The following is a 20551-nucleotide window of genomic DNA, read 5'->3' as shown; positions in this document are numbered from 1 at the left end:
TTTAATGAAGATAAACAACAATTCCCATGGTATGTGGTTAGTTAGCTGCTGAGATCATCGGTTGCTTTAATTATGATGTCACAATCCAAGACCATGATGTTCAAATCTTTCAACATTTTCCATCTGGATGAAATGCCAGCATCAAGAGACAGGGCCATGCATCAAAGACGGCAATAACCATGAGTATTGAATAACTTCTTTGGGGAAAAGAACATGAACTTCCTAATTTTTAGTCCTCCCAAATATTTTTTGCTTAATGAATAAGGATCATATCTGTCTTGAACCTTGAGCAGGCTTTGAACTTTCCTCTTAAAACAGTTATTTTTTTACTACAATTCATGGTACCACCATTATTGCTTTTGCTGTGGTTTTTTTATGTCAGATTTTTGTGTGTGTATTTGTACATATATGTATCTGTACATTCCTGCTTCCATGTCTTCAGTATCTGACCCAGAAACACTGAATCTTACTGAATTACTACTGCCTAAATTCCCATTGTGCATGTGGAGCTGTGAAATGGGGATGGCATGACCAAGAGTGGCAAATCACCATGGATTAAAGGTTTCCGTTAACTATTTCAGAATGCATGTGACTTCATTGCATTGTGTGCGATTCACATGCACCCTGAAATTGCCTTTCATCAGTGACAAACTTTATAAAATCTCCCACCCCACCTCACCCCTCTTTTCTTCATCTTCACCAAGAGTTTGGACATCTATACAATGTGGATATTTTGGGGGTCTTGCTTTTATTGAGTAAGCTGAGCATTATTCCTGCTGTGAGTATGGAATGGACATTGCAGTGGCAAGTCCATAATGATGTTGTGAATCATTACTACCTAAATGTATCAAAGTGGACAGAATCCTGTTCTGCTTTTCAGCTTGCACCACAATCCATTGCACAAATGGTCTGAAATGTGAAGATCTTGTGTAAGGAGATATCCAATACCTCCCTAGGCAAGCAAAACCCCTACTGGGTTCAACAGGTGGTCTGTTCTATCTCTGGTTGCACAACTGAGATCAAGGGGAGGCATGCCAGGGGAATGTTATGCTCTGTCAGTGTTCAGCAGGATTCTGTTCAGTCTGCCTAGTATCAGTGTATTTTGTTGGACCCTGGCCAATCAATTTCAGTCATTCCAAGGATCTGAATGTTCATCCTCCTCATTGTGGATTTTGTTGTGTCTTGTACTTACTTCATATATTCCAAGTTTCTAATCTGAATTTCAGCCCAGAGATTTTCAGCACCCTCTGGTAATCTAAACCAGTGGTCCCCAACCTTTTTAAGACCAGGGACCAGTTTTGTTGAAGACCATTTCCCCAAGGACCGGGATGGTGATGGGCATCCATGCATGCGTGTGTGCAGGGAGCATGTATGTGTGTGTGTGTGTGCATGTGTGTGTGTGTGTGAGGGGGGAGGGGCATCTGTGTGTGCATGTGGGGAGTGTGCCCGGGGGGTAGGCGTGCACACAGGGGTGGGTGGGCATCTGTGCATTCAGGTGGCTAGGTGTGTACGCATTCATGAGTTCATGCGGCTGGGCCAGAGTGCTTGCACATACATGCATACACACATGTTCCTTTGGCTCTTGAATATCTGTCTCGGCAGCCCAATCATTCAAAGGCCACGGACTGGTACCAGTCTGCGGCCTGGGAGTTGGGGACCCCTGATATAAATAATTCCTAGGACTGATGGCTTTTTTACATTTTTGTCTAGCTATGAGAAATATATTCACATGACCATCCATGTAATTCAAGTTCAAAGTAATACCACATTTGAATTACTACTAAAGAGATTGTATACATGGAGATCCACACAAGACAGTATGAACAACAGTATTGTAAGGAATAAAATATTCTTGTTAACCAGAGGTACTAAGACAGGGTTATTTTGATGAAAACAGATCTTGGAGCAGATGTAAGTTCAGATCATAATCCTATCATCACTGTTATTGTTGTTATTATGTGTCATCAGAACTGACTTATAGTGAACCTAATGGAGTTTTCAAGCTAACTGAAGTATTTAAGTAGTGGTTTTGCCTGTTTCACTACTACCACAACTCCATGAATTTCCATCCATGACAGAGCCAAGGAAGTGAATCCAGGTCTCCTGAGTCCTAGTCCATTACTTTATCCACTGCAGGTAAAAGCAAAATAGAAATATATTTTAAAAAAAGACAAAATGTGGTGACTCCTTAAAGACCTGTTTTTATATTTTTAAATGTGCATTTTCATGGACAAGTCCACTTCATCAGACATAAGAGAAAGAGATTTAGCATGGTAAATATTTATACACGTTTTTGTTGTTTAGTCGTTAAGTTGTGTCCAACTCTTCGTGATCCCATGGACCAGAGCATGCCAGGCCCTCCTCTCTTTCACTGCTTTCTGGAGTTTGGTCAATACATACATAGCATCAAATTTTATATATCAGAATACAGAGATCATGGTTGTTTGTTTAAAAAGTCAGTGGGTGTTAACATTATTTGATAATATCTTTGATATGCATGTCCTTCATTGACGTTTGTGCTGTAAATAATTTGAGAACATCTGTCATAAAATAACAATAATAGATAACATGAATGTTAACAATAATAGAGAAACATAAATGTTAATTAGATGGGTTGTTTACAGATGAACTCCCCTCCCCCCAAGCTTTCCTTTTTAATCAGTTGCAATAGTGTATGAATTTCCCTAGGCTATGGTAAGAGCAGGGAAAATAATTTGTTTTACTTTTTGAAGTTTCTAAGATGGATCTATTAAGAGGGGGGATATGTGGGAAATGCAGCACAATACAATATCTGTAGTGCTTGTAAAAGGAACAGCAGGTAAGTTTGGTCTTGGAGCTCATAAAGAAGCAGGGCAAAGGCTAATAGAGTTTTGTCAAGAGAACAAGCTGGTCATCACAAAAACTCTTTTCCAGCAATACAATAGGCAACTCTGCACATGGACATCACCAGATGGGCAATACAGAAATCAGATTGTTTATATTCTCTGAAGCCAAAGATGGAGAAGCTCTATATAGTCAGCAAAAACAAGACCTGAAGCTCTGATCATCAGCATCTTATAGCAAAACTCAAGCTTAAACTGAAGAAAGTAGGAAAAAATCACTGGGCTAAACAGGTATAATCTAAACCAAATCCCTTATGAATACACAGTGAAAGTGAAGAAGAGGTTTAAGGAACTAGATTTGGTGGACAGAGTGCCAGAAGAACTATGGATGGAGGCTTGTAACATTGTACAGGAGGCAGCAAAAAAATAATAATAATCCTAAAGCAAAGAAAATGCAAGAAAGCAAAGTGGCTGTCCAACGAGGCCTTACGGATAACAGAGAAGAGAAGGGAAACAAAATGCAAGGGAGATAGGGAAAGTTAAAGAAAATTGAATGCAGACTTCCAAAGAATAGCAAGGAGAGACAGGAGGGCCTTCTTAAATGAACAGTGCAAAGATATAGAGGAAAATAATACAAAGGGAAAAACCAGAGATCTGTTCAAGAAAATTGGAGATATTAAAGGAACATTTTGTGCAAAGATGGGCATGATAAAGGATAAAATTGATAGAGCTTATGTGGGAAAGCTTAGTGGCGGGGCTTCTGAACGCAGATTAGGGGGAACTAAAGATAGGGAACTTACTCTAAAGGAAAAAATTCCTTTTTATTTACCTCAGGATTTGAGACCCAGTGGCTAGCTTGAAATCCAAGGCTCTGAGCGATAAAGGAGCACTGGTGGATAAAAAGTGGAAGCCAGGGTCTGAGCGGATCAGAGGTGATAGGAAAATAAAAAGCAGAGGCTTGAAAATAGAATTTGTTTTGTATCTGGAGGCAAGAAGGTTGTCTCAGACAAAGAAACATAGTGACTGACATGGTGCCAGAAAAAGTGTAGCCATCTTTAGCTGCCAATTGGGAGCTACATAGTACCCCAGAAAAATACTGGTAAAAGAAAACAACAGTAAAATTGTTTTAAAAAGAGGCCTCACTAATTCAGCAATAGAAATCAGTTCCTTTTATTAAGAAAGTGCATACTTATGTCACCCAAAAGAACTAAAAAGCCAGTAATGGAGGAAATTGATCCTCAAGAGTCGAGGGGAATGGGAATGGAAATGGAAACCCTCAAATTCAGAGTGAGGAAGAACCTGAGGGACCTGTATTGATTGCCTCAGAGAGAGAACGTGTTCTAAGTTCCCAAAATTGTGAAAAGTGGAAGAGGGAACAGGAATTTAGGCTCAAGGAACTAGAAATTCGAGCCAGGGCTGAAGAGAAAGCTCAGGAACTACAGCTCAGGGAATTAGAGATTAAGGAGAGAGAGAAGGCTGAGGCCAGACAAAAGGAAATAGATTTTGAAATAGGGAAAGAAAGGGCCAGAGAAAAGGAGAGGGCTGAGGGCAGATAAATGGCATTTGAGCAAGAAAAAAGACAAATGTGATTTTAAATAGAGATGAAAAGATTGGAAATTGTTGCTCAAAATAGTAACAAGAATAATAACAGCTCTAGCGATGGAAATCTCTCAAAGATCAATCTAAAGAAATTTCCCCAATATAAGAAAGGAGATTGCCCTGAATCTTTCTTCATTTCATTTGAGAGAGTGTGCTGGGATTTTGAGATTAAAGATGATGAAAAGATGATAATTTTGACATCACAAATAAGTGGAGATTTAGCTGAGCTTTATTCTCAGATGCCACTGGAGCAGGCTAGAGATTTTGAGACCTATAGAAAAATTGTATATTCTAGATTTGGCATAAATGCAGAACACCTAAGAAGAAAATTTCGTTCCCTTACCAAAAAGCCTGAAGAATCTTATGCCTAAGTGGGGGCTAAATTGATTCAATGTTTGGACAAATAGCTGGAATGTGAAAATATCACTTCTCTAGACCAAATGAAAATGTGGTTGGTTTACAACAATTTTATTCTAATTTGCCTGGGGAGTTGCGTTATTTGTTCAAGGGCAAAAATCCTAAAAATGTATTAGAAGCATCTGAAAATGCTGATTGCATTAGTGAGATTCGAGACCCCAAGTTTTCTGAAGTAAAAATTGGTAGAAAAGTGTGGGATGACAGGAGGAGAGACACCCCCCCAGGGGAGATTACCTCAGAAGTACCCAAGCTACTGGAAGCCATTTTAGAGACAAGCCCTCATCCAGAGAGCAGAGTCACCTGAAACATAATAGCTCTGAGGGAAAGGTTAACAAGGCCCTTTATTTTGAACCCAAGGCAAGTAAACAATGTTGTGCTTGTGAAGAAAAAGGTCATTTTTGGGCTCAGTGTAAGACTCAAAAGACTAGGGATGTTAACCAGCATAAAGGGGGAAATTCCAGTCATCCTAAAAAGGTGTTTTGTGTACAGCATAATGGAACAGCTAATACTGCAGTGGAAGCTAGCCGTGGAACTGTTGCCATAGCAACACAAGTAACAGAAGGATCAGAGATCCAAGACTTTCCTGTGGCCAGGGTTGTCCAGTGCTTTCTGACAGAAAGTAATCTGAATATTTTACATAGCTCAGGTGATGTTGTCTATGTTGATAATATTAAGTATCTAGCACTCAAAGATTCTTGTTCACAAGTTACAATATGTCACCCTGATATAATCCCTAAGGACAGGCTAAGGAAGTTCCACTGATCCCTGAAAACCCTGAAAGGTATCTTGTAAAAAAAAGGCCTGTTATATAGAGGGGTTCTAGTGAATCCTATGAGGAGAGGGGAGAGCATACACAGACAGCTGTTAGTGTATTTTAAATATATAGAGAAAATTTTAGAAAAGGCACAGGAAGATATGTTTTCAGCCCATTTGGGGATCTCACGTACTAAGCAAAGTATTGCGCAGAACTTCTATTGGCCCAGGATGGGAAAGCAGGTTAAGCTATATTGCCAGAGCTGTGACACCTGCCAAAGACAGGGTACTGGAAATGATAAAACAAAGGCTAAGCTGTGCCCATTGCCAGTCATCTCGACCCCTTTTCAACGAATAGGCCTAGGTATAGTGGGACCCCTACCCAAAGTTACCAAGTGTGGGAATAGATTAATTTTATCAATTATTGATTATGCCATGAGGCTGTACCTTTGCGGAATATTGAAACTGAGACAATGCCCTAATTATATGTGTCATATGGGTTTCACTTCTGAGATAATTACAGATTTGGGGACTTCATTCACTTCTGAATTAATGAAGAGATTGTGGCAAGTCTACGGCATTACCCACATCACATCATCCAAAAGATCTCCTATATGGAGAATTAGTGCAGGGAAAGAGCCCCAGAGGGAGACCACAGCTGCAATACAAGGATATCTGCAAGTGGGATCTGAAGGCTTTAAAAATGGACCTCAAAAGATGGGAAACTTTGACATCTGAGTGTTCAGCCTGGAGGCAGGCGGTGCATCACAGCCTCTCCCAATTTGAAGAGACACTTGTTCAGCAGGCCAAGAGGCAGGCCAAGAACCAGCAAAATCAGGGAGCTGGACAGGGAACAGATTGTATTTGTCTTCAGTGTGGGAAGAGAATGTCACTCTAGAATTGGCCTCCTCAGCCACACTAGATGCTGTTCCAAGACCTCTATTCAGAGCATGTTACCATAGTCTCTCGAGACTGAAGAATACCTATTAGAATCTCTCCCAGCAACCATAGCACAAGTTATGTGCTCATCTTCTGGGATCCTGTGGAATTCCAGAAGAAGAGCACTTCTTGAAAACTAATCATAAGAATTGGTTTGTGTTTGGGTAAAAAGTGTTTAACTGATATAACAAAAATAAGTCAGTTTCTGGGATTTGCCATTGCTTGATATCACTTTATGAATGAGTACAAGAGAGGATCCTGTAGACCATTTTGGCTGCTGCCATTGATATTGATATTCAGACTGTGCTTTGCTATGTAAAGCTTGGCATTCTTTTTCCTGCTAGTAACGTGGGCACAATATCATGCAGCAATACTGGGCCATTTCCTGATGTTTTGAAATGTGGAAAGAGAAACACAATATTCCATATTCATAAATCAGAGGTTTTTTTTTTTTTAAAAGAATTGCATTATTCATAGACAAATAAGGAGATAATGTCCGGAAGGAGAAGGTTAGGAGTTCTATCACAAGCTCAAATATACATCCAGGTGTTTTTAAAAAATATTTGTTTTAAATGCTTGGATATATAGGGCAGCCCTGTTTTGGCAGCCTCTTCATACAGTCAATATAACAAATAGCTTGTTTCAAACACTCACACAATGCACATGGTGGCTGCAATTGCAGCCTGGGTATCTGAAAATGTCACCGCACACAAGAACTAGTCTCTACAGCTGGCTTCATGGAGAAGGTGGGAGAGCTCCAGGACCTTTGACAGCCATTTCTATTGATACCTGCATAGCTCATCTAACTGAAGCACCAGGCAACTGGATCTAGTCACCCCTTTAACAGTGGCTTGACATCAGAGTTTCTCTGAGACATTATAGGAGGTTGGAAATGTGTTTATAGTGCTGTCCTTTCATTGAAGAAAGTCTGCCTGGGCTCACTGAAGGGCATCACCCAAATCCACTCAAATCAGGGACTGATGGTGATCTGATGATTTGTAGATGATGATACCTTGTGATCTGGTCACTTACAAGTCCTTTGAGTCTGCCCAACATTACTCCATTTTTAGGAAGGATTCTTAACAATGTTGAAGTGCATTGATAATGACAGCTTGTTTTAAAGCACTATTTTCTTTCCTTTTTGTTGGGCCTGAACTGTATAAATGGGAGTAAGCCCTACTGAAAAGAATAGGATTTAGACACATGCTGTCTAAAATTCTGTTCCTTAGTGTAAGAAGTTGCAATTAGCATAGGGCCACTGAATTAATAGGGGTTGGTGAGTCAATTTGTCCATAAATTCCATAGATTGACTCTTGTTTTGACTTACCATAGTATGCATCAGGACTTTAGCCCTCGGATGGCACTGTTTTACAGGTAATCAGCTAAGTTTTTTCTTAAATTTGGTGACAGACCTACTTTTATTGGATTGAATTACATTTGCAAGAGAGGCTGCAATCAGACTACAGAAATGCTCCTCTTTTTTCTCGTGTCTTCTGATTCCTGTGCAGTCGCACATTGTGGTCACATGGCCTCTATCAAGTGATAGCAGTGCATACCTATTTAACTGTTCTGCCTTTTAAAGGATCAATTAGATGTGGTATCTGTTACATACAGCACTGATGGTACCTGTCTGTCATGGGTTTGGAGGGAAAGTTCCATCCTATGGGGAGTGGAAGGCAGGACATCAGGGGGAGGAGCTGTACTGTATATATATGTGGAGCTGATGGAAGAAGCTGGTGTGGGAGTCTGTGTGTCAGACTGAGTACAACTGTGTGTCAGTTTGTACATACCTGATAGGTTCAGGTTTCTTTATAGGTAGCCAGAACTGATAGGTTCAGGGTCTGTGCTTTACTTTAAAGGGTTCTGTGTGAACCAAACTGTTGTATGTCTATGTTTGGGACTTTGCCACGTTACAGTATCTTATTTACTTGATCTTTTTATTTACCCTGTTTGTTATTTAAATAAACCTTGTTCTTTTGTTTGTTAAAAATCCATTCCTGGTCTGTGTGACTCCTTATAGGGAATGGTTGGTGGCAGCTTAGTTAAAGGGTGGTATACTCCAGTAGGTCTGGGGTTGTCACATTGATTGGTGTCCAGCGTGTGGGATACGACTGTGACAAACCCAGACCTACTGGGATATGCCACAGTTTCACTAAGCTGCCACCAACCATTCCCTATAAGAAGTCACACAAACCAGGGATGGATTTTTAACAAATAAAAGAACAAGGTTTATTAAATAACACACAGGAAAAATAAAAGGATCAAGTGAATAAGATACAGTAACGTGGCTTAGTCTCAATCATACATCCACACAGTTTGGTTCACACAGAACACTTAACTTGAAGCACAGACCCTGAACCTATCAGTCCTGGCTAACCATACAGACACCTGAACCTATCAGGTTGGTACTGACTGACACACAGTAGTACCCTGTCTGACACACAGACTCCCACTCAAGCTTCTTCTCTCAGCTCTACTCCAGCTTCTCCCACACACGCTCCACACATATATACAGTAGAGCCCCTCCTCCTGATGTCCCACCTTCCACTCCCCATAGGATGGAACTTTCCCTCCAAACCCATGACAGACAGGTAACATCAGTGCTGTATGTAACACCTCCCCTCTTTATAAGTTGTTTTGTAGGGGGAAAGCTAAGGTGCTTTTCACCAAAAAAACAACCTGGACCCAAAACAAACAAAAACAGTCATATAATAACATACAATACCATACTTACTTATACTTACACTCTATTAGGCATTTAAACATTTACCATTAACAATACATCAAGTTACCTTTATTCATACAAACCAACATGTTTAATAAACAGACACATTTAACCTTTTGGTCACCAAAATATATACATAGTCCATGTTTCTTTCGCCGTCTTCATTCTTCGGGTCTTCTTGACAAGGCGTCAGCAACACAGTTCATTGACCCTCTGACCACCTTCACTTCAAAGTCATAGTCTTGCAGGTTTAAAGCCCACCTCATAAGTTTACTATTGTGGGTTTTCATTGTCTTTAACCATTGCAGTGGTGAATGGTCAGTGCACAGGATAAAATGTCTTCCCCAGATGTAAGGCTTGGCCTTCTGGATCGCGTAGACTATGGCCAGGCACTCCTTCTCCACGGTTGCCAAATGTCTCTCACCTTTCTGGAGTTTCCTACTCAGGTAGGACACTGGATGCTGGTCACCATTCTCATCCTCCTGGCAAAGAACTGCTCCTACCCCGCTGTTAGACGCATCGGCGTAGATGATGAACTCCCGGTCGAAGTCTGGAGCACGCAGCACTGGATAGTTGATGAGCGCCTCCTTCAACCTCCGGAACGCCTCCTCACAGTCGCTGGTCCACGGGATGCGGTCATCAGCCTTCTTCCTCGTCAGATCGGTCAGCGGAGCCGCAATCTCGCTAAACCTCGGGATGAACTTTCTGTAGTAGCCCACCAACCCAAGAAATGATTTGACTTTTTTCTTGGTGTTGGGTCTGGGCCAATCACGAACTGCTTCTATCTTGGCCTCGAGGGGTTTTATCACTCCTCCCCCTACTATGTGACCCAAGTATTTTATTTCTGGGCTACCCAGCTGACACTTGCTCGCCTTTACTGTTAGCCCTGCTGCACTTAACCTCTGCAGCACTAACTCCAGGTGTTTCAGGTGATCTTCCCAGGTATTACTGAAGATCCCTATGTCGTCAATGTAGGCCACAGTAAAGTCACTGAGCCCTGCCAAGGTCTGGTCCATCAGCCTTTGGAATGTGGCTGGTGCATTTCTGAGACCAAAGCTCAGGACTCGAAACTCATAGAGACCAAAAGGGCTGCAAAAGGCGGTCTTTTCTTGATCCCTGGGATCAATCCTTAATTGCCAATATCCCTTTACCAGGTCCAATGATGAGATGAACCGACAACCCCCTATGGTTTCAATCAGGTTGTCTAGCCTGGGCATTGGGTAGGCATCAGGAGTGGTTACGCGGTTTAATTTCCGGTAATCTACACAAAACCTAATGCTCCCATCAGGCTTGTCCACTAGGACTATCGGAGAGGACCAAGGACTAGAAGAGGGGACGATTATGTTTTCCCTAAGCATCTCGTCCAGCTCCTTCCGCACCTTGTCCCTATAGGGTCCCGTTACTCGGTATGGGGATACTGCCTGCGGGGGTGCATCCCCTGTGTGGATCCGATGCATCACTCCCTTCACTATCCCCGGCTTGTTGGAAAACACCTGTTGATATTTAATGAGCAGCATTTTTAGTTCTTGCTGCTGGTCTTGGGTGAGTGCAGGACTGATCTTTACCTCCTCTGGGTTGTATTTTACTTCCCCTCTACCCTCCCAGAAGGGTAATTCAGCTTCCTCATTCTCAGCTGCTTTTATCGCAAATAAAACCCTCTGTTCCCCTCTGTAGTAGGGTTTTAGGGCATTCACATGAACCACCCTCCTTGCTTGGTTCTCCTCCTGCTCTATAAGGTAGTTCAGGTCTGACATCTTGGAAATGACCCTATATGGTCCTGCCCATTTGAGCTGCAGTTTGTTCTCTCTGCAGGGCCTAAGCCAAAGCACTTCCTCCCCTGGGTCAAAGTGCCTCTCTCTAGCTTTGTGGTCATACCATGTTTTCTGTCTGACCTTCTGAGCTTGCAGGTTTTCTGCTGCCAGCTCTAGGTTTCTCTTTAGGTCATTCATCAAGGTGTCTATGTATGTCACAACGTCTTGTGGGTCATCCTGGGTGATCTGCTCCCAATTTTGTTTGATCAGATCAAGGGGCCCTTTCACCCTTCTCCCAAATAAAAGTTCAAACGGACTGAACCCGGTACTGGCTTGTGGCACTGATCGATAAGCAAACAAAAGGGATTGCAGCTTCTGGTCCCAATTGTTTGGATTCTCTGCCAAGTAAGCCCTAATCATGCGCATCAGAGTCCCATTGAACTTCTCCGTTAACCCATTACTTTCGGGGTGATAGGCAGTGGTTTCCTTGTGCTTAATTCCACAGATTTGCCATAACCGTTTCATGAGCTTCGATGTGAACGATGCGCCCAAATCTGTGATTATTTCTGAGGCAAATCCCATCCTGGACATATACCCCACCAAGGCATCTGCCACTGTGTTAGTTTCAATGTTAGTCAAGGGAATGGCTTCAGGGTACCTCGTGGCATGGTCCACAATGGTGAGAATGAACCGGTTCCCCCTCTTTGTGGCCTTGGGCAAAGGTCCCACAATATCCACCCCTATGCATTTGAACGGAGTGTCAATCACAGGCAAAGGGCACAACTTTGCTTTGGTCCTGTCGCGGCTATTCCCCTGCCTTTGACACACATCACATTGTTTACAGAACTCCCTGATCTGCTTCCCTATGTCAGGCCAGTAAAAATTCTGTGTGATTCTCTGCTGTGTTTTGTTCACCCCTAAGTGTGCAGCAAACATGTCAGAGTGCCCCCTTTGTAAGATCATGGGGCGATACTTTTCAGGTACCACTAGCTGACTTCGGATGCCATCTCCCCCTTTTGAGATATTCCTCAGGGTCTCTCTATACAAAATCCCCTTTTTCTCTCGAAATCTCACTGGGGTTTCAGGTGTTAGCTGGGCGTCAGTCACCTGTTCAAAACACTTTTGGAGAGTGGCGTCTGCCTTTTGCTCTTGGCCAAATCGGCTGTCTGTGGTTAAGGTTTCCACCACAGCTTCTGAACTCCCCTCTGCTTCCGTCTCTGGCTCATCAGTACCCCCCTGAACTGTCCCCGCGGTGGCTTGTGAACGTGTAATCACTAGCACCCGTTTCACATGTTCAGCCAGGTCATTTCCCACGAGCACGGCTGCTGGCAGAGTCGATGAAATCGCTAGCCGCCAAACTCCCCTCCAGCCTTGAAAGTTCACAGGTACCTCAGCTACTGGCAGTGAGATCACCTGCCCCTCAATCCCTGCCACCTTCATGCTCTCATTTGGGATTATATATTCCCTAGGAATAATATCTGGATGGCACAGGGTCACCTGGGAACAAGTGTCCCTCAACCCCCGATACTGATGGTCAAGTATTCCTACGTCCACCCCTGATGTTTCAAACAACTGAGAATCTGTTCTCACGAGCAAGCAGCGCTTGACCTCCACAAGAGGACCATTTTCCTCAGCCTGATCAGCAGATGTAACTGTTCCAGATTGAGTAGCCATGGCAACAGGCTCCCTCAGTGACAAGGGGCTTTGCTCTTTCTGGACACAGAACACAGCTTTTGGCTTGGTTCCACTCGAATCCTGAGGCACAATTCCTTTTAGCTGCTTTAATTTCTCACACTCTGAGATTAGATGGCCCTTTCCCTGACAGAAATAACATTTTCTGCTGTATTTTGAGTCTTTCTCATCTTGTTTTGATTTTCCCTCCAAAATCTGAGGTCTTGGTTTCATGTCTGAGGGCTTCCCTTCACCATGGGCCCCTCCCCCTTGCTGGCTTTTCCCTGGTCCCTGAGAGTACTTGCTGTAGGTTTCTTTAGGTTTCCCCATCGATTTCCCCTCACCCAAGGGCTTTCTTATTTGGGAAATAAAATCTGCGATCTCGGCTGCTTCTGCCACAGATTTCGGTTTCCTTTCCCTCACCTGGAATTTCAGTTCCCCATGCAGGACTGAATAGAACTGTTCCAGCGCTATCAAGTCTTTGAGCTGCTGAAAGGTCTCTGTCCCCTCCTGAGATAGCCATTTCTCTAGCAGCCTCACCAATTGGGCCCCCACTTGGGTAAAAGTCTGCTCTGGTTTCTTGGTGATTGACCTGAATCTTTGCCTCAGCTGTTCCGCATTTATCCCATGTCGGGCAAACACCAGTTTTTTAAACTCTGCAAAATCTTTCATCAGTTCCTCTGGCATCTCTGCATAGACTTCTGCAAGGCTGCCACTGATTAAAGATCGCATGATGGTCATCTTCTCAGTTTCCCTTACTGAGAAGTCCACAAACGCTCTTTCCACGAGGGAAAAGAACACCTCAGGACAATCTCCCTTGTGGTACACAGGGAATTTCTTCAGGTCAGCTTTAGACAATTGGCCTCCCTCGGAATCCCTATTGTTATTATTGTTCTGATTCATCAGTTCCAATTTTCTTAACTCAAACGCCATTTTCTCTCTCTGCAATTCCAATTCAAATTGTCTTTGCCTCTCCCTTTCCCTTTCCTGTTTCTCTTCCTTTTCCATTTCCAATCGTCTCATCCTCAGTTCATGCTGTTGGGCTATGAGCATTTTCCTGAGTTCTGGGTTCTGTTCTCCCGTGCTCTCATCCTGCACTGAGCCAAATTCATCCTCAGAACCTTGGTCCACCTAGGGTTCCCTCACTTCACCCATTTCTGCCATTTGGCTTCGAGTCAAGGGCATAATCCCCCCCCCAGAACAGGCTGCTTTCAAAAGTCAAGCCTCAAAATAAAGCGACCACTTTTTTTTTCTTTTGCCTCAGAACCAGCTTTCTATAGATTACTGCTGTTCTTCAGCACTAACTTGCAACAGTTGCGAGCCAGAGTCTACCCCCCTCTGCTAGGCCTCGCAGCAGGCAGGCTAGATCACTGTTACTTTACAGTTTTGCCTCAGCTTTTTTCCCGCCAAAACAGGCTGCCTCAGAGCTCCCTAATCTAGTCCCCAGTTGGCACGTTCTTCCACTAGCGCACCTCCCCGTGAGGTACACCTAGAAGATTACCTACGCGCCCTCAGATTGTCCCTGACTAGACCCCCCTTGCTCTGGGCACACTTGCCAAGGCTTTGCTGTACCACTGGACAACTGGACCAGTCGTATCCCACACGCTGGACACCAATCAATGTGACAAACCCAGACCTACTGGGATATGCCACAGTTTCACTAAGCTGCCACCAACCATTCCCTATTAGAAGTCACACAGACCAGGGATGGATTTTTAACAAATAAAAGAACAAGGTTTATTAAATAACACACAGGAAAAATAAAAGGATCAAGTGAATAAGATACAGTAACGTGGCTTAGTCTCAATCATACATCCACACAGTTTGGTTCACACAGAACACTTAACTTGAAGCACAGACCCTGAACCTATCAGTCCTGGCTAACCATACAGACACCTGAACCTATCAGGTTGGTACTGACTGACACACAGTAGTACCCTGTCTGACACACAGACTCCCACTCAAGCTTCTTCTCTCAGCTCTACTCCAGCTTCTCCCACACACGCTCCACACATATATACAGTACAGCCCCTCCTCCTGATGTCCCACCTTCCACTCCCCATAGGATGGAACTTTCCCTCCAAACCCATGACAGACAGGTAACATCAGTGCTGTATGTAACAACGACTGGTCCAGTTGTCCAGTGGTCCAGCAAAGCCTTGGCAAGTGTGCCCAGAGCAAGGGGGGTCTAGTCAGGGAAAATCTGAGAGCGCGTAGGTAATCTTCTAGGCTTACCTCACGGGGAGGTGCACTAGTGGAAGAACGTGCACACTCAGATTGGGGACTAGATTAGGGAGCTCTGAGGCAACCCGTTTTGGCGGGAAAAGGCTGAGGCAAAGCTGTGTGAAGTAACAGTGATCTAGCCTGTCTGCTGAGATGCCTAGCAGAGGGGGGGTGGATTCTGCCTGGCAACAGTTGCAAGTTAGTGCTGAAGGAACAGCAGCAATCTATAGAAGGCTGTTTCTGAGGCAAAAAGGAAAAAAGTCGTCGCTTTATTTTGAGGCTTGACTTTTGAAGGCAGCCTGTTCTGTGGGGGGATTATGCCCTTGACTCGAAGCCAAATGGCAGAAATGGGTGAAGTAAGAGAGCCACAGGTAGACCAGGGTTCTGAGGAAGAATTTGGCTCAGTGCAGGATGAGAGCACGGGAGAACAGAACCCAGAACTCAGAAGAATGCTCCTAGCCCAACAGCATGAACTGAGGGTGAGGGAAATGGAGGAAAGATTAGAGAGAGAAAGAATGGAGGAAAGGGAGAAACAAAGACAATTTGAATTAGAGAGAGAGAGAGAGAGAATGGAAAGAGAAGAAAGATTAGAGAGAGAGAAAATTGCTCTGGAAAAAGAAAGAATGGTGTTTGAGTTAAGAAAATTGGAAATGATGAACCAGAACAACAATAACAATAGGGATTCTGAGGTGGGCCAATTGTCTAAAACTGACCTGAAGAAATTCCCTGTGTACCACAAGGGAGATTGCCCTGAGGTGTTCTTTTCCCTCGTGGAAAGAGCGTTTGTGGACTTCTCAGTAAGGGAAACTGAGAAGATGACCATTATGCGATCTTTAATCAGTGGCAGCCTGGCAGAAGTCTATGCAGAGATGCCAGTGGAATTGCTGAAAGACTTCGCTGAGTTTAAAAAACTGGTGTTTGCCAGACATGGGATAAATGCGGAACAGCTGAGGCAAAGATTCAGGTCACTCACAAAGAAACCAGAGCAGACTTTTACCCAAGTGGGGGCCCAACTGGTGAGGCTGCTAGAGAAATGGCTGTCTCAGGAGGGGACAGAGACCTTCCAGCAGCTCAAAGACCTGATAGCGCTGGAACAGTTTTATTCAGTCCTGCATGGGGAACTGAAGTTCCAGGTGAGGGAGAGGAAACCGAAATCTGTGACAGAGGCGGCAGAGATCGCAGATTTTATTTACCAAATAAGAAAGCCCTTAGGTGCTGAGGGGAAATCTGTAGGTAAACCCAAAGAAACCTACAGCAAGTACTCTCAGGGACCAGGGAAAAACCAGCAAGGGGGAGGGGCCCATGTTGAAGGGAAGCCGTCAGACATGAAACCACCAAGACCTCAGATTTCGGAGGGAAAACCAAAACCAGATGAGAAAGACTCAAAATACAGCAGAAAATGTTATTTCTGTCAAGGAAAGGGCCATCTAATCTCAGAGTGTGAGAAATTAAAACAGCTAAAGGGAAATTTGCCTCATGATTTGAGTGGAACCAAGCCAAAAGCTGTGTTCTGTGTCCAGACAGAGCAAAGCTCCTTGCCACTGAGGGAGCCTGTTGCCATGGCTACTCAATCTGGAACAGTTACATCTGCTGATCAGGCTGGGGAAAATGGTCCTCTTGTGGAGGTCAAGCGCTGCTTACTAGTGAGAACAGATTCACAATTGTTTGAGACTGCAGGGGTGGACGTAGGAATACTTGACCATCAGTATAGGGGGCTAAGGGATACTTGTTCCCAGGTGACCCTGTGCCATCCAGATATTATTCCTAGGGAATATATCATCCCAAATGAGAGCTTGAAGGTGGCAGGGATTGAGGGACAGGTGATCTCACTGCCAGTAGCTGAGGTACCTGTGAGCTTTCAAGGCTGGAGGGGAGTTTGGCGCCTAGCGATTTCATCGACTCTGCCAGCAGCCGTGCTCGTGGGAAATGACCTGGCTGAACATGTGAAACGGGTGCTAGTGATTACACGCTCACAAGCCACCACGGGGGCAGTTCAGGGGGGTACTGTCGAGCCCGAGACGGAAGCAGATGAGGGTAGTTCCGAAGCTGTGGTGGAAACCTTAACCACAGACAGCAAATTTGGCCAAGAGCAAAAGGCAGACGCCACTCTCCAAAAGTGTTTTGAACAGGTGACAGACACCCAGCTAACACCTGAAACCACAGCGAGATTTCGTGAGAAAAAGGGAATTTTATATAGAGAGACCCTGAGGAATATCTCAAAAGGGGGAGATGGGATCAGAAGTCAGCTAGTGGTACCTGAAAAGTATCGCCCCATGATCTTACAAAGGGGGCACTCTGACATGTTTGCTGCGCACTTAGGGGTGAACAAAACACAGCAGAGAATCACACAAAATTTTTACTGGCCTGAAATAGGGAAGCAGATCAAGGAGTTCTGTAAACAATGTGATGTGTGTCAGAGGCAGGGGAATAACCGTGACAGGACCAAAGCGAAGTTGTGCCCTTTGCCTGTGATTGACACCCCGTTCAAATGTATAGGAGTGGATATTGTGGGACCTTTGCCCAAGGCCACAAAGAGGGGGAACCGGTTCATTCTCACCATTGTGGACCATGCCACGAGGTACCCTGAAGCCATTCCCTTGACTAACATTGAAACTAACACAGTGGCAGATGCCTTGGTGGGGTATATGTCCAGGATGGGATTTGCCTCAGAAATAATCACAGATTTGGGCACATCGTTTACATCGAAGCTCATGAAACGGTTATGGCAAATCTGTGGAATTAAACACAAGGAAACCACTGCCTATCACCCCGAAAGTAATGGGTTAACGGAGAAGTTCAATGGGACTCTGATGCGCATGATTAGGGCTTACTTGGCAGAGAATCCAAACAATTGGGACCAGAAGCTGCAATCCCTTTTGTTTGCTTATCGATCAGTGCCACAAGCCAGTACCGGGTTCAGTCCGTTTGAACTTTTGTTTGGGAGAAGGGTGAAAGGGCCACTTGATTTAATCAAACAAAATTGGGAGCAGATCACCCAGGATGACCCACAAGACGTTGTGACATATATAGACTCTTTAATGAATGACCTGAAGAGAAACCTAGAGCTAGCAGCAGAAAACCTGCAAGCTCAGAAGGTCAGACAGAAAACCTGGTATGACCAGAAAGCCAGGGAGAGGCACTTTAACCCAGGGGAGGAAGTGCTTTGGCTTAGGCCCTGCAAAGAGAACAAACTGCAGCTCAAATGGGCAGGACCATATAGGGTCATTTCCAAGATGTCAGATCTGAACTACCTTATAGAGCAGGAGGAACACCAAGCGAGGAGGGTGGTACATGTGAATGCCCTAAAACCCTACTACAGAGGGGAACAGAGGGTTTTATTTGCAATAAAAGCAGCTGAGAGTGAGGAAGCTGAATTACCCTTCTGGGAGGGTAGAGGGGAAGTAAAATACAACCCAGAGGAGGTAAAGATCAGTCCTGCACTCACCCAAGACCAGCAGCAAGAACTAAAAGTGCTGCTCACCAAATATCAAAAGGTGTTTTCAACTAAGCCAGGGATAGTGAAGGGAGTGATGCATCGGATCCATACAGGGGATGCAACCCCACAAGCAGTATCCCCATACCGAGTGATGGGACCCTATAGGGACAAGGTGCGGAAGGAGCTGGATGAGATGCTTAGGGAGAACATAATCGTCCCCTCTTCTAGTCCTTGGTCCTCTCCGATAGTCCTAGTGGACAAGCCTGATGGGAGCATTAGGTTTTGTGTAGATTACCGGAAATTAAACCGCGTAACCACTCCTGATGCCTACCCAATGCCCAGGCTAGACAACCTGATTGAAACCATAGGGGGTTGTCGGTTCATTTCATCATTGGACCTAGTAAAGGGATACTGGCAATTAAGGATTGATCCCAGGGATCAAGAAAAGACCGCATTTTGCAGCCCTTTTGGTCTCTATGAGTTTAGAGTCCTAAGTTTTGGTCTCAGAAATGCACCAGCCACATTCCAAAGGCTGATGGACCAGACCTTAGCAGGGCTCAGTGACTTTACTGTGGCCTACATTGACGATATAGGGATCTTCAGCAATACCTGGGAGGATCACCTGAAACACCTGGAGATAGTGCTGCAGAGATTAAGTGCAGCAGGGCTAACAGTAAAGGCAAGCAAGTGTCAGCTGGGTAGCCCAGAAATAAAATACTTGGGTCACGTAGTAGGGGGAGGAGTGATCAAACCCCTAGAGGCCAAAATAGAAGCCGTTCGTGATTGGCCCAGACCCAACACCAAGAAAAAAGTCAAATCATTTCTTGGGTTGGTGGGCTACTACAGAAAGTTCATCCCAAGGTTTAGCGAGATAGCGACTCCGCTGACTGATCTGACGCGGAAGAAGACTGATTACCGCATCCCGTGGACCAGCGACTGTGAGGAGGCGTTCCGGAGGTTGAAGGAGGCGCTCATCAATTATCCAGTGCTGCGTGCTCCAGACTTCGACCGGGAGTTCATCATCTACACCGATGCGTCTAACAGCGGGGTAGGAGCAGTTCTTTGCCAGGAGGATGAAAATGGTGACCAGCATCCAGTGTCCTACCTGAGTAGGAAACTCCAGAAAGGTGAGAGACATTTGGCAACCGTGGAGAAGGAGTGCTTGGCCATAGTATACGCGATTCAAAAGGCCAAACCTTACATCTGGAGAAGACATTTTGTTCTGTGCACTGACCACTCACCACTGCTGTGGTTAAAGACAATGAAAACCCATAATAGTAAACTTATGAGGTGGGCTTTAAACCTGCAAGATTATGACTTTGAAGTGAAGGTGGTCAGAGGGTCAATGAACTGTGTTGCTGACGCCTTGTCAAGAAGACCCGAAGAGTGAAGACGGCGAAGAAACATGGACTATATATATTTTAGTGACCAAAAGTTAAATGTACCTGTTTATTAAACATGTTTGGTTTGTATTAATAAAGGTGACTTAATGTATTGTAAATGTTAATGTTTAAATGCCTAATTGATATGTTTAACCTAGAGTGTAAGTATGAGTAAGTATGGTATTGTGTTATTGTATAACTGTTTTTGTGTCTTTTGATCCTGGTTGTTTTTTTGAGAAAAGCACTTTAGCTTTTCCCCTACAAAACAACTTATAAAGAGGGGAGGTGTTACATACAGCACTGATGGTACCTGTCTGTCATGGGTTTGGAGGGAAAGTTCCATCCTATGGGGAGTGGAAGGCGGGACATCAGGGGGAGGAGCTGTACTGTATATATATGTGGAGCTGATGGAAGAAGCTGGTGTGGGAGTCTGTGTGTCAGAATGAGTACAACTGTGTGTCAGTTTGTACATACCTGATAGGTTCAGGTTTCTTTATAGGTAGCCAGAACTGATAGGTTCAGGGTCTGTGCTTTACTTTAAAGGGTTCTGTGTGAACCAAACTGTTGTATGTCTATGTTTGGGACTTTGCCACGTTACAGTATCTTATTTACTTGATCTTTTTATTTACCCTGTTTGTTATTTAAATAAACCTTGTTCTTTTGTTTGTTAAAAATCCATTCCTGGTCTGTGTGACTCCTTATAGGGAAGGGTTGGTGGCAGCTTAGTTAAAGGGTGGTATACTCCAGTAGGTCTGGGGTTGTCACAGTATCTAATTTACTGTTTGTCCTCATGCAGGACACATTTCTTCTTTTTTTCTTTCTGGTTTTTTTAA

The 20551-nt window shown here is 44.2% G+C and overlaps 1 protein-coding gene across 1 annotated transcript in view; it reads right to left on the bottom strand.

The window, feature by feature from the left end:
* Positions 1-5657: 5657 nt before the first annotated feature.
* Positions 5658-20551, bottom strand: part of LOC144588123 (uncharacterized) — a 395823-nt gene continuing 380929 nt past the window's right edge. Inside the window, exons 2-3 of the mRNA XM_078390267.1 lie at positions 11665-13919; positions 5658-5667 (exon numbers count right to left, since the gene is read on the bottom strand). Coding sequence (XP_078246393.1) covers positions 5658-5667; positions 11665-13730 — 2076 coding nt within the window. The 5' untranslated portion in view covers positions 13731-13919. The remainder of the gene's footprint in view (positions 5668-11664; positions 13920-20551) is intronic.

This window comes from Pogona vitticeps, chromosome 3, assembly GCF_051106095.1.
Source record: "Pogona vitticeps strain Pit_001003342236 chromosome 3, PviZW2.1, whole genome shotgun sequence".
Lineage (NCBI taxonomy): Eukaryota > Metazoa > Chordata > Lepidosauria > Squamata > Agamidae > Pogona > Pogona vitticeps.
The sequence above is the reverse complement of the archived record's forward strand: the minus strand, read 5'-3'. Positions and strand labels throughout refer to the sequence as shown.